The following is a 12596-nucleotide window of genomic DNA, read 5'->3' as shown; positions in this document are numbered from 1 at the left end:
CTTAGTTGGATATCGAGCTAAGTTAAATATTGGGCCATTAAGAAGAGCGCGAGTTTTATTCTATGTTATTGTATTTTATTTCATAGATGCACATACAAATATGGAGGCGAACATTAGAGAGCATAACAAAGGGAGTTAATATTTTGTCTCAGTTAACTCCATAGAGAGTATCTCTTCCTCTATACTTGCATATACCTATACAAGAAAAAAAGAGCAAAGAAACCCCACTTTCTAATTGGGCTTTATCCCATAAGGGTTTACTGAGGAAAAACATGTGTTACTGTAGATGGTGTGTGAATGTTTCTTTGTATTCTTTATTTTCACATTTATATTATTTTATTTGATTCAATAATAAAATCAATTAATTACAAAATCTGAAATCTGAAAGGAAAATTAACCAACACAATTTGTAGATTTCAGTAATTTTCCTTAGATATGTTGTGATGAACTATTCCACTGCAATATCCATGACAATTTATAGACCAGAAATTGTTTGATTTGGACCCAACTGAAGCTAAAAGTTTATTGTGCTCTTTGTTCAACCCTTAGGAGCCACATTTTCCATGCTTATGTTCTATGTTGTTTGAGTCCATTCAGCATCAATACATCTTGACCCCTTATAGGTGTGAAATGTTGGCATTGTTTTCGATAGAGCCTAAGAGTAGCTAACCTTAGACATTAAAGAACAATCACTAACCTATGGGGCTTTGATAACCACACTAGATATTTAGAAGGTTAATGTACTTAATAGGTTACCTAATTACCATTGCGATGTCCTCAATAAACACTTCTTTCTTCGTACCTTAAGATAATTCCATTTCTAATGACTTTCTTGAAATGTGTGGAGATAAATCTAGAAAACTCTAAAGTTACATTAAAGACTTGGGGATTTAACCCCATAAAGGTAATCTAATTCGGTAGGCTCATTAGTAAAGAAATTCTAATAATAAATAAGCAAGGAATCTTTCAAAGACATCCATAGATCATGCATAGCCGCCTTCCCGACATGTTTTACTTCTTTACAAACGAACTAAACAGATTTTTTTTGTAAAAGTGTATTCAATAGTTGTGCAAACCGAGAACTATTGTTTCATGATTTTTTAACCTAAGCTATATTAAAAATTTATGAGATAAATTTGCCCACAAAATAACTTTACGAAATATAACACCTCAACTAGTTATAAACGCAAACATATTGATCAACATAGATTTCAATGACAATTTTGTTTAAAATAATCGTACCTCAAAATTTTATCGTAAAAAACTTCATTAGATAATAAAAAACCTTATTAATTCCTTGCTTCTTAGGAGGTGTAGAAACTATAGTAATCGGATGAATAACTAGCCTAGATGTCTTTTGGGTAACTTGTAATGAATAATATAATCTTTAATCTTATTGACAAACAAATAGTAATAAGGATGGTCAAGTGAGTAAAATGTTAATTAGATGGTCAATGGCCAATGAAAAACAGAAGAAAATTCATTAAAAAATCTCATAAACAATAAATAAAAACAAAATAGGTCACACATATCCAGATAGGCGTGTCATTTACTGAACCATAACTATAAAGTAGGACGAGGATCTTTAAATTATAAATTACAACGAGGAGCTTGGGAAGTTGTTACCACCAGGTTATACGATGAAATCGGGATTCAACTGGATTTAAAATTGGAAAAAATTATTATACTTAATGCATTTAAAGGTATATTAGGTTAAGGAGTTGTTTTTAGTATGATTTTTTTGGATATTTCTGTGTCTAAATTTCATAGAAAAATTTGAGGTGAAATCTTGATGTGTTATTTAAATTGGTTTTTTTGGCTGTATATATAGATTCATCATCCTCAAAAATTCCTAAGGCACTTGGATTGTGCAAGGGTTACCCATCAAATTTGGATTTTAGAGAAATTAAACATAAGAAAAGTTTTCAAAAGTTTCATTAAAATAACTAGTTAAGTTAATAAACATAATGTATAAATTTATAAAATATTTTTAATAAAATAAATAGATAAAATAATTGGTTTTTCAAATTTGGTTATATAATTTTGGACCAGAGCTAAGTGTGATGGAAAAGAATTTATGACGAGGGATAACATCATATTGTACTGACCACTCAATTATTTTATTTTATGGGAAGGAAATATATAATAAAATATTTTGACTATAAATGAATTATGGATTGTAGTTTATGTGGTATTGATAAGCCATGTCATTTGGTCATATTGTACTGACCACTCAATTATTTTATTTTATGGGAAGGAAATATATAATAAAATATTTTGACTATAAATGAATTATGGATTGTAGTTTATGTGGTATTGATAAGCCATGTCATTTGGTCCATGCTATTCTGCCATAGTCGATTTTTAAGTTATGAATCTCCATGTTAAATGAAATAAATCTTCATTGTGAAAAATCTTAATATACATATTTAACTCATATATTAATTTTTTTAATTATTTACAATAATAATAATTTAAAACGAAATTATAATTTAGTTTGTTTGTCATTTTTTAAAATATTGCTAATGCTAAATGTATCATGATGTAACTGTTTTGAAATCAAAACATTTACCAACCATACAAACCATTTAATTTATATGGATATACATTTATTTTGGAAATTGTTGAATTGGTAAGGGGATTTGCATTTATGTTGATATAGGGTTGATTCTAACCACTACCATCATTAACCAACAAGCATACGAGCCTCGGTCTCGGTAAGGCACATAAAGTTGGTCATTGGTTTGAACTAACAATATTAGAAAATGCCTTAACAATACACTTTTCCAGCTCATATAAGCTATGAGCATTTTTACATATATATATAAATTAATTAATATATTTATATACAAATTTTTATTTTATAAAAATAATAATGAAGAAAATTAAAACCAATTTTTTAAGATATATATATATATATATATATATATATATATATATATATATATATATATATCTCGTTTGTGTGGGTCTAATGTTTAAGAGAATGTGTTTTCATCTTTTATGAGAATGTTTAAACTAGAGGTCTATTGAGTATGCATGCTTTAGTAGATTTTTTTTTCAACCATGACGAATCCATAATTTGTTGGAGTAATAGAGTTGAGGCCCCATATCAAACCACTATAACGCCAAGACTAAAGTATTCACCTTCACTTTAAAGTGTTTTGTTTTATATGCATACATGCCCATTAGGTGTAGACCAATTGGTTTGTGTGGGGTTTAGTTTTCACCAAGAAGGAGTCACAAATTGAAGCCACTTTTTTCATCTATATATATATATGGGAACATGCTTCCTTCTAAATGGACAGGAGAGATAGTGTTTTTTCCTAAATAGACAAACATTCCATTAGTTGGATGATCATTCTTTCATCCAAATATATATATATATATATATGTGTGTGTGTGTGAGAACATAAGAGAGTGTGCTTGCTTCTAAATGAACATAAGAAAGAATGTGTTTTCTCCTATATATATATATAAAGGAATGTGTTTCTTTTTAAATGGACACTAAAATAAGATAAAAAATCGTTATAAATTTTAACAATCATTTTAATATGTAAAAATACATCTCTTATCTCAAAAACAAGAATATCATACAACAATTTAAATTTTTTATAATTCCAATAAAATTAAAATATATATATATATATATTAATCTTTTCATACATATAATAATAATATTAAATTTTTATTTTATTTAGATTTTATTTTAATAATTTAAATATTAAAACTTAAATAAATATATATACTTTATTTTTATAAATAATTTATATATATATATATATATATATATATATATATATAAATAAATAAATATAAATAATTAATTAATTTTATTAAAAAATTAACTTTAAGATTGATTCCATATTCATTTATATGTAACAATGTATAACAACTATATTAACCTAATTCAATACTTAATTAAGTGATTAAATTTGACCCCATTCATCTATTCATTTATTATTATCATGTCTTTTCAGTTATTATTATCACATATGGGTCCCGAAGCAAAGTCATCAACATGCAGCTTGTTTTAAAAAAGTCATTCATGACAATTCAAGCATGCTTCATTACAGACTATCCATTATTTCAAATTTGACCAATGAACCATTATTTCAAATTTGACCATGTTAAATGTTACCTATTAAATGAAATTAACATTTAATTAACTTCTAATATTTATTTTTTTATTCACTTAACACTTAATTAACTCATAACATTTAAGTTATTGATTAAATATGAAAACGTCATGACTTCATGGACTCCCACGTGAAATTAACCACCCACATAAACTCATTAACTATCCTTATGCACCATAACAGATTAATGAATGTTGCAACAGAAAACATGGAGTGCACTGAATCCTAAGACATTTCAGATCAGATCTGTGTCAGCTGAATCCAAAATTTATGACTACCATATAGTGCATAGAGCTTACATATACTCATCACTGTAAAGCCATTGTATCTTTCATATTTGGGTAGCTCTGGACCAAGGATCTGTAATTTGTCAAAGGTGTTTTACCTGATTGCTTAGCAATGGGGAAATATAATTTGTTTGTCTTCATGTTAACTCTGCTTCTTATTCTGCAGGATGGAGGTGGCTTGAAGTTGGAAATGAAGTTGATCCACCGTCATTCAATAGGCAGTCCCTTGTACAAACACTTCCCCAGCAGGCATCACGCCATTAGATCGCTCATAAGCCTTGACTTCTTGATAATAAGATCCCATCATCGTGTGCCTTACAATTCAGATAGTTTGGCTCCTGCTGCCCCTCCAGTAGGTTCGAACTTGGCACCTAATACTGCATTTGATATACCGGTAGCTTCTGGTGCAACTCTAGGAACTGCTCTTTATTTCGTAGAGCTCTATGTTGGAACTCCGCCTCAAAAAATCCTCCCTATAGCAGATACTGGCAGCGATCTCATCTGGGTCAACTGCAATCCTTGCCAAAATTGCAGCTTTTTCAATCCAGACAGATCTTCATCTTTATCATACTTACCTTGTTATTCCCGAGAATGCTATGCCCTTTCTTCCCCAGTATCATGCACTATTAACCCTAAAATGGCCTGCAAATATACCCAGAGTTATATGGATGAGTCTTTCTCCACAGGTCCATATATCTATGATACAATTACCTTGAACTTTACATCTGAGAGGACACTGAAGGCAGAGAATGTGTTGATGGGATGCGGAATGGAGAACCAAGGCTACACAGAGGCCGGATCAGGAGGTGTGTTGGGTTTAGGTCAAGGACCCAATTCATTTGCATCACAAACAGCCAGATTATATGGAGGTAAATTCTCTTACTGTTTAAGAGACTATTTAGAGCCCACCACTGTGAAAAGCTCTCTGGTATTTGGAGACACGATAGAAGAATCAGGCTCCTCGCTATTGAGAGGACCAATTCAATATACTCCGATTCTGCAAGGCCGATCATCATTTTATTACGTGGGTATTGAAGAAATCGTCATAAATGGAGAGAAACTTCCTATTTCCAGCAATGTTTGGGAGCTGGATGAATTTGGCAACCGGGGCACAATAATAGACTCTGGGACTTCTGTCACCTATTTGGCAGAGGAGGCCTATAAAATAATACTAGAGGCCATGAATGTGACAATTACATATCCTATGGCTACAACGTTGTCTCCACAGCAATTTGATCTCTGCTTCAACACTTCGGGTGTGAATGAATTGGAGTTTCCTGAATTCTCAATTGTTTTTGAAGGGGGCAAAACATTTAGACCGCCGCCAGAGAATTATATCTTGGAGATCGAAGACGACGTGAGCTGCCTGGGACTCAGACCCGTTACAGAACCGGCGCCAAGTATTATTGGGAATCTACTGCAGCAAAATTTCTTTGTGCAGTACGACGTGCAGCAATCTCTTCTTGGGTTTGCTCCCGCTGACTGTTCAGTTCATTAATGAGCGTGAACTTTAACTTTTTCTTTTTTGTCTGAGTCATTCACTCCGCATTTAGACTGAATTCTTTGTTTTCTAATAAATTCATTTTAGTTTCCAATAAAGTATACTGAATGGCCCTGGTTGCTGTTTCAATATGTCGATCTAGTGACAGGAAATAAACTGAGAAGCTGAGTACATGGATTACTAGTCACAACTCTGTTGCCTAGACTAATCCGATAGGTTTCCACATTCATTGTTTTTCAGTGGATGACTTATAAGACTTTCTTTTTTCATTGTAGTGCTTCAGATACTTCTGCTCGCAACTATTTTAGAGTATTGGAGAAAACTGAAATATTGCCATGTGATGGTGCTTTGATTCGCTTGGTTGTAATTGATTTGTTTGCTAATTCTGGTTCTCAAAATTTTCATGGAGTGAGCATGTTTGTTACTCATTATTGATTTATGAGAAACATTTATTTCTATCGCAAAATGAATGAGCTGTCCCACCTCAGATTGGTTAGATTTGTGAAATTTTTAGAACATATGAAAAGGGACTTAACAATTTTTTTATCACGTAGATTCAATATTAAAACCGATTTGACAAATTCGCAGCTTGATCTAAGGGCCAGGAAAACATATTACCAAAGGTAGCCAGATGTTAGCTTCATGCATAACAAAGGTAAGGTATATTCTTATGAAAAATCTACCTATAACCAATTTATATTCAAAACTCCAGGCCGCTTGGCTAACCCCTCTCGTTCATCTTTCAGTATATTCTATCTTTTTCAGAGATCCGGAGGTATTATCTATAACGACAATGTCAACATATAGTAATTTTAACGGAGAATATACAAGATCACACTTATATCTATAACTTTAAACCCTTGGTCTATTCAAGTTTAGCTCCTAGAAACTAAAATATGAATTTATTAGGTTTAGCTTTTGGAAACTAAAATATGAATTTATTAGTTTAATAATAACAACAAAAAGGCATGGGTATTTTTCTGCTTCAAATTTGTGCTATATGTGTATTTCATTTTATTCAGTCCCCCAATTTTCACTGTAACTAATCTTTTTTTTTTATTCATCTGTGACCTTGTAATGGTTTCACAAAACAACATAGGACACACTCTAACTAATTTAAAAATTGGAAAATATTTAGTAGTATTAGTTTTTTCTATATTCAAATTTCTATGATACATATTGAATTAAGCAAAGCTTTTTGGTAGAAATGTTATAAGAGAAATTTTTAGCCTAAGTCTTTAGAACCAACATGTGTGATTCATATCAGGATCAGATGAAGAGGCAGACCATTTAGTCCTGATGATGTGGTTGGTCCTGATGATGAATTACAGTTGTTGGTTCTAAAAGCATCTGCGAATTTTTTTCTCTTATGTGATTTACACCGAAAGACTTTGCTTAATTCAATATTTGTTTTAACAAAATTTGTAGATGTTAGATTTTGGTATAATTTTTAATCAAATTTAAAAAAAAATTGACATTTCATTTATTTTACCATGACAAAATCTACAGGCCATTATCATAGATGCTTAGATTTTGGTATAATTTTTAATAAAATTTAAAAAAAATTGGTATTTCATTTACTTTATCGTGACAAAATCTACACTCCATTAGCACAGATGCTTAGATTTTGACATAAGTTTTAATAGTTATTGGTTGACACTTAAGTAAGCCTTCTTTGTTTATGATTATAAGAATTTTGTTAACAAACACACTGACGATGTCAATAAAAGAGTATTTTTTCATAAATAAACCTTATTTGATAGTATAATGATGCTAGCTCTTATTACATTATGGGATTTTTTTCTTTCCAAACAAAAACATATAAATCATTGATTTCAAAAGTTTAATAATGCTAGTTCATGACATTTATTTCTATCAAGGGTTTCGACACAATAAATTTCTTTTAATTTACTATGTAAAAATGAATATAAATTAGAAAACTATTATAAATTAATTTTAATTATATTTTTTTCCTTCAAATATTATAATTTTAAATTTAATAAATTTATTTGATTTAAGTTTCTTATTTATTTTTTCCTTCAAATATTATAATTTTAAATTTAATAAATTTATTTGATTTAAATTTCTTATTTATGTGTTCCATTAACATACATTCTTACTATCTTGTATCTGGACTGAATCAAATGAAAACTCATTAAAGAAAATTCTATATCCAATATTTTTATGCTTTATTATTTTTTCTTTTAGGTTAATATACATATTTTATTTTCTAAGAATAATGTTATTATTGATTATTTTTTAATCTATTAAGAAGAAAAATAATATAGCTAGAACAAAAGTTGACTAGATTTTGTTAACAAATATACTATCAAATATGTAATTTTAAATAAACTTTATTCGATAGTACAATGCCACTAGCTTCCATCACATGGCATTTTTTTTTTAAGTTTAAAAGAAAAAAATAATATAACTAAAATAAAAATTATTTAGTATGGCTGAAATAAAAATAACTTTTTAAAAATTATACACAATTTTTATGGAATGTCTCATCTTTGTAACTTGAATGAAAAACAATATCTCCTAAAATATCCAAACTTATGAAACTATGATGATATTGGAATAAATCGCTTAAAAGGATCTTTAAACTTAAACATACTCATCATTATTATGAATAAAATTATAATATTAAACCACACTTATCATCATTATAAATAAAATTATAAGATTAAAATTAATATTGTTGAATAGTAAATTTAAAAAACAAAATCATTCTAGCTACTTAAAAATTGAAATACACATTTATACTAATACACTCCCAAATTAAATATAAGTATGTTATATTAGTCTAATTAGAGCTTAAAACTTGGATTGGCCAATTGTGATTTCAAATACCTTACTTAAATGAGAATTTTTACAATTATTAAATCAAAGCTTGAAACTGGATTGACCAATTAGAATCCCAAACACCTTAAATGATATCCTTTACAATTAGGTAAAAACACATACATGTTTCATTGGTTGAACTTTTTATATATTGTGTATTCCCATAAATTTGCCTATTTTATAGCACTAGTAATTTAGTCATATAAATTTAGTGGCTAGTAAATTAAGATAAATACCAATCATAGTAAGCATTAAAATATAATACATTTAAAATTACCTTATATCAATAATTTTATAAATATAAAGTAAATAATAACATTATTTTATTTTAAATTAATAGTTATAAAAAAATTAATATGAGTTAAACATATATATTTAAAAAAATATATATAACAAGAAAAATATCTAAAAGTAATAATAAACAATAAAAATTTAATATCATAAATAAAAAAAATGTGTAATAACCCCAGATTCTGTAAATATGAAAATTACTGTGGTAAAAGACATTAATACAGTTGTTGTTTATGTTTAAAAACAAACTGTGATAAACTATTTTGAAAAAGTAATTTAAATATTTTTCTTGAAATGCTGGCAGCCTCTAAGAGGTGAATTTAAAAGAAAGAGATCAGTTACATTAACTGATGGAAACTACCTCCCAAGAGCAGGAAAAGTCCTGGCTGTAGGGGGAAGCTCTGGGCTGTGGGGACAGGCAGAGGAGACCTTTTCCAAGAAGAGGAAAAAGGAAAAAGAAAGAAAGAAAAGACTGGTTAAGTCTGGTTGGGACCAGATAACCAAGCACAGAGTGCATAATTCTTGCTGAGGGCTTGAGGTCTGCAAGATGGCTCGGGGGGAGACTTCCATCTGAGGGATGGGTCTCATGGCTGGGTGGACGAGCAGAGCTAAAGCTCAGGTGACTTATTTTGTTTGAGGACCATTCCCGACTCTGGCGAACCAGGTACGGTCTCAAACTGTAAAGTCTCTGAATAGCAGTATAAATGCGATAAATATTACAGAAGTCAACAGGAAAATATGTATTTCATTTTCCTAGATACTGTAGCGTTAATGTAAATATACAGTTGTAGTTCTCAAACTATAGGACAGACTGTTAGCTAACAGACAAGGTCTGAGTTAGCTTCAGAGTAAACAGAGTACACATAGTTGAAGCCAAGAAGGAGTATTGGCACGAGAAGGGATTACCAAGATCCGGTTACTGAGTAACGGACTTGAGATACCCTTATTAGTGGAAAACAAGACTCTGTTTAATAACTAAAGAGTTAACAGTAAACATCGATATTAATCACTTGATAGAAAATAAACCATTATTGTAACATGTCGACTGTAAATGCGGGTTAGGACCTCTGGAATCCGAGAGCAGAGATACCGACCGTAACCAGATGTTACCATCGATGTGAGAATAACAAACCCTACTGATATCAGGGTAAGTGAATGACATGGAAATGAACAGACAGGTGTTCTAGATAAACAGAGGTTGTCGATAAACTGTATAACGGAGGCAAGAATCATTTAGTACTCCATAACCGTGAGCATAGGTTACAGCATTAGCAGACATGGTAGCTGAGAGCTAGTCCTTAAAACGATACAGGAAGAAATATACATTTACATTTATAAATCCCGTGCATGTAACTGTGATAAAGGGTTACATTTATTTACATATTCCTGTGCATGTAGCTGTAAAAGGAAATACATTCGTTTATATAACCCTATGCATGTAACTACGAAAGGGTTACAAATATACATATACAGTTCTGTGCATGCAACCCGAATGGGTCAAACATTGTAAATACAAAGAAAACTGTGCGTATAGCCGACCTCGATTAAGAGCGGCATTACCATAGGAAAAGAAAGAACAATATAGAAACAATCTCGGAATGCATGCTGTACAAACCAGCATAAATAATGAACATACAGTATAGGAATAGAGCGAGACTGTAAATATCATCGTAATACAAGATTAATATGCTGCTGCAGTCATTTAAAACAAGTAACCATCGCTATAACTGGTAAACCCTATACTCTGTATTGATATTAAGGAGATTCGAGAACAGAATCATATAAAATAACAAAGCAAAGTTGCTACGAAGCTTACACAGTTCACCATACTTTGTCTATGCGTAAATCGCCTGAGAATTAGACCATCTCCTCATAACATGAATATAAATTACATATAACATAGGGTGGTAAACCCTGAAAGAGAAATTGACCAAACTTATGGCACGAGTACAAGCCACAGGAAAACCGTTGCAGGACTGAGCGCTGAGGCTAGATCCGCAACCAAAATCTAAGAGTATGTTTGCCCATTAAACTCGGTGTGCCTTAAAGAAAAATACAGTACTGTAAATCAACGAAACTATGAACATTGGTACAGAAACTCAGGCTCCATTGGAATAAACACTTAACCAAAGATTTACTGTTAAGACCTGACGACATGAGGATGCAAACCGTGAGGGTTCTCTACAGAGAATACCTCAGCAAATGACATAGGGAGGCCCGCGTTGGAGCGGCGGCCTGCATCAACCGTAACCCATGTCTTAAGATCTATAATTCCGAATGCTGAAGTACAGGCAAAGCATCATGAGCTTTAACTTACCCGTGACCAAGAAGGTTGAACCGCCACAGGTAGTCAGCCTTGTTCCATGCGAGAGGTTGCACGAACTGACTGTGCTTCATAGCAGCAAGAGACCAATCAATAAGAAATCATTTTCCAATAAATACAGTAAACTGAAATAGACACAGTGAACTGAAATAACTCAATGAATCTAGTAATCCGAGATCAATACCTGAGATGGCCGAATGACGAGCTTTGCTCGATTCCTGGGCGCTTACAGAGCGAAGAAGTGCTGCTGGTGATATGAACCCCAAATTGGCACACAGAACCGGAGCTGGAAAGAGCTGAGCACGCAAATGAACCCGAGAGTGTAGGAAGGAGTATAAGTATCAACATAAACCCTTGGGCGCATGACAACCATCCGATCTCCGGATGAGATCCGAGCCGTCGAAGCAAGGCGGGAAACAACATTGTTAAGACCGAGATCCGCGTTTCCAAGGTGTCACATGGCCAAAAGAGCCAGGCCATGCCACCTGCCCCTTCAGGACTGCTGTCTTAAAGGCGAGTGTGAAGTGGCAGCTGTGTACTCTGCGGCAGGACCATCAAAGGCCGTGCCTTATTAATATACTTTACCGTTTGATAAACTATAGTAAGACTATGTCATGGGAAAGGCATACGTTCAACACCCCGCTGCTGATAACACATTACCTTACCACGTGGTATACGTAAGCCAAAGTTACAGCAATAGACATAAGATCAACAACTTATTATATATTGTGTATTGTATGTGTATAGTAGATAAATGCAATGCGCAGACTTAAACCTGAGTATCATATAATGTTCCGCTAACATGGTAAGTTAGGCATTCAATAATTTTTTTTTTTATGTACATGGAAATAGAGGTGTGACAAAATGAAATAAAATCTCAAACATGTAAAAGGGACCTTCTTTTTAATTAGATTAGAAACAAAAAACATAACTACTTTTAATAGAAATCTTAACCCATAAAGAATAAAGAATACACTGAGCCAATTTTTTTTTATTTTTGTGGAATAACTAAATTATTTGAAATTATAACTTTTTTTTAATTAAAATTTTTAATCATTATTATTAAAATACACTCCTTCACAAAAAATCCTAAAAAAAAAAAATATATCTTTTGTTCAGAAATTAAATGCATTCTTCTTTGCCCGATAAAGTTCATAAAACTTATAATACACGTAATTCTTCCCATATATGAACAACTAAAACTCCATTAA

General features: G+C 31.4%; 2 protein-coding genes across 2 annotated transcripts; one reads left to right on the top strand and one right to left on the bottom strand.

Annotated features, from left to right (window-relative positions):
* The first annotated feature begins 4538 nt into the window (after positions 1 to 4538).
* Positions 4539 to 5924, top strand: LOC149194108 (aspartic proteinase CDR1-like). Its single transcript, XM_089407548.1, has one exon. It carries the CDS (start codon positions 4539 to 4541, stop codon positions 5922 to 5924), a length of 1386 nt encoding a protein of 461 aa, XP_089263674.1.
* Positions 5925 to 10814: 4890 nt separating this feature from the next.
* LOC149194107 (uncharacterized) lies at positions 10815 to 12154 on the bottom strand. Its single transcript, XM_089407242.1, has 3 exons — positions 11570 to 12154; positions 11380 to 11448; positions 10815 to 11297 (listed from the first exon to the last, which is right to left on the bottom strand). The coding sequence occupies exons 1-3, from the start codon at positions 11863 to 11865 to the stop codon at positions 11258 to 11260; spliced, it is 405 nt and encodes a 134-aa protein (XP_089263368.1). The 5' UTR covers positions 11866 to 12154; the 3' UTR covers positions 10815 to 11257.
* Positions 12155 to 12596: the final 442 nt, after the last annotated feature.

The sequence above is a fragment of the Pinus tabuliformis genome, chromosome 2_2 (assembly GCF_031772625.1).
Source record: "Pinus tabuliformis cultivar Carrire ecotype Pingquan chromosome 2_2, CPIR1, whole genome shotgun sequence".
NCBI classification, from domain to species: Eukaryota; Viridiplantae; Streptophyta; class Pinopsida; order Pinales; family Pinaceae; genus Pinus; species Pinus tabuliformis.
This window is presented reverse-complemented; position numbering and strand designations above follow the sequence as displayed.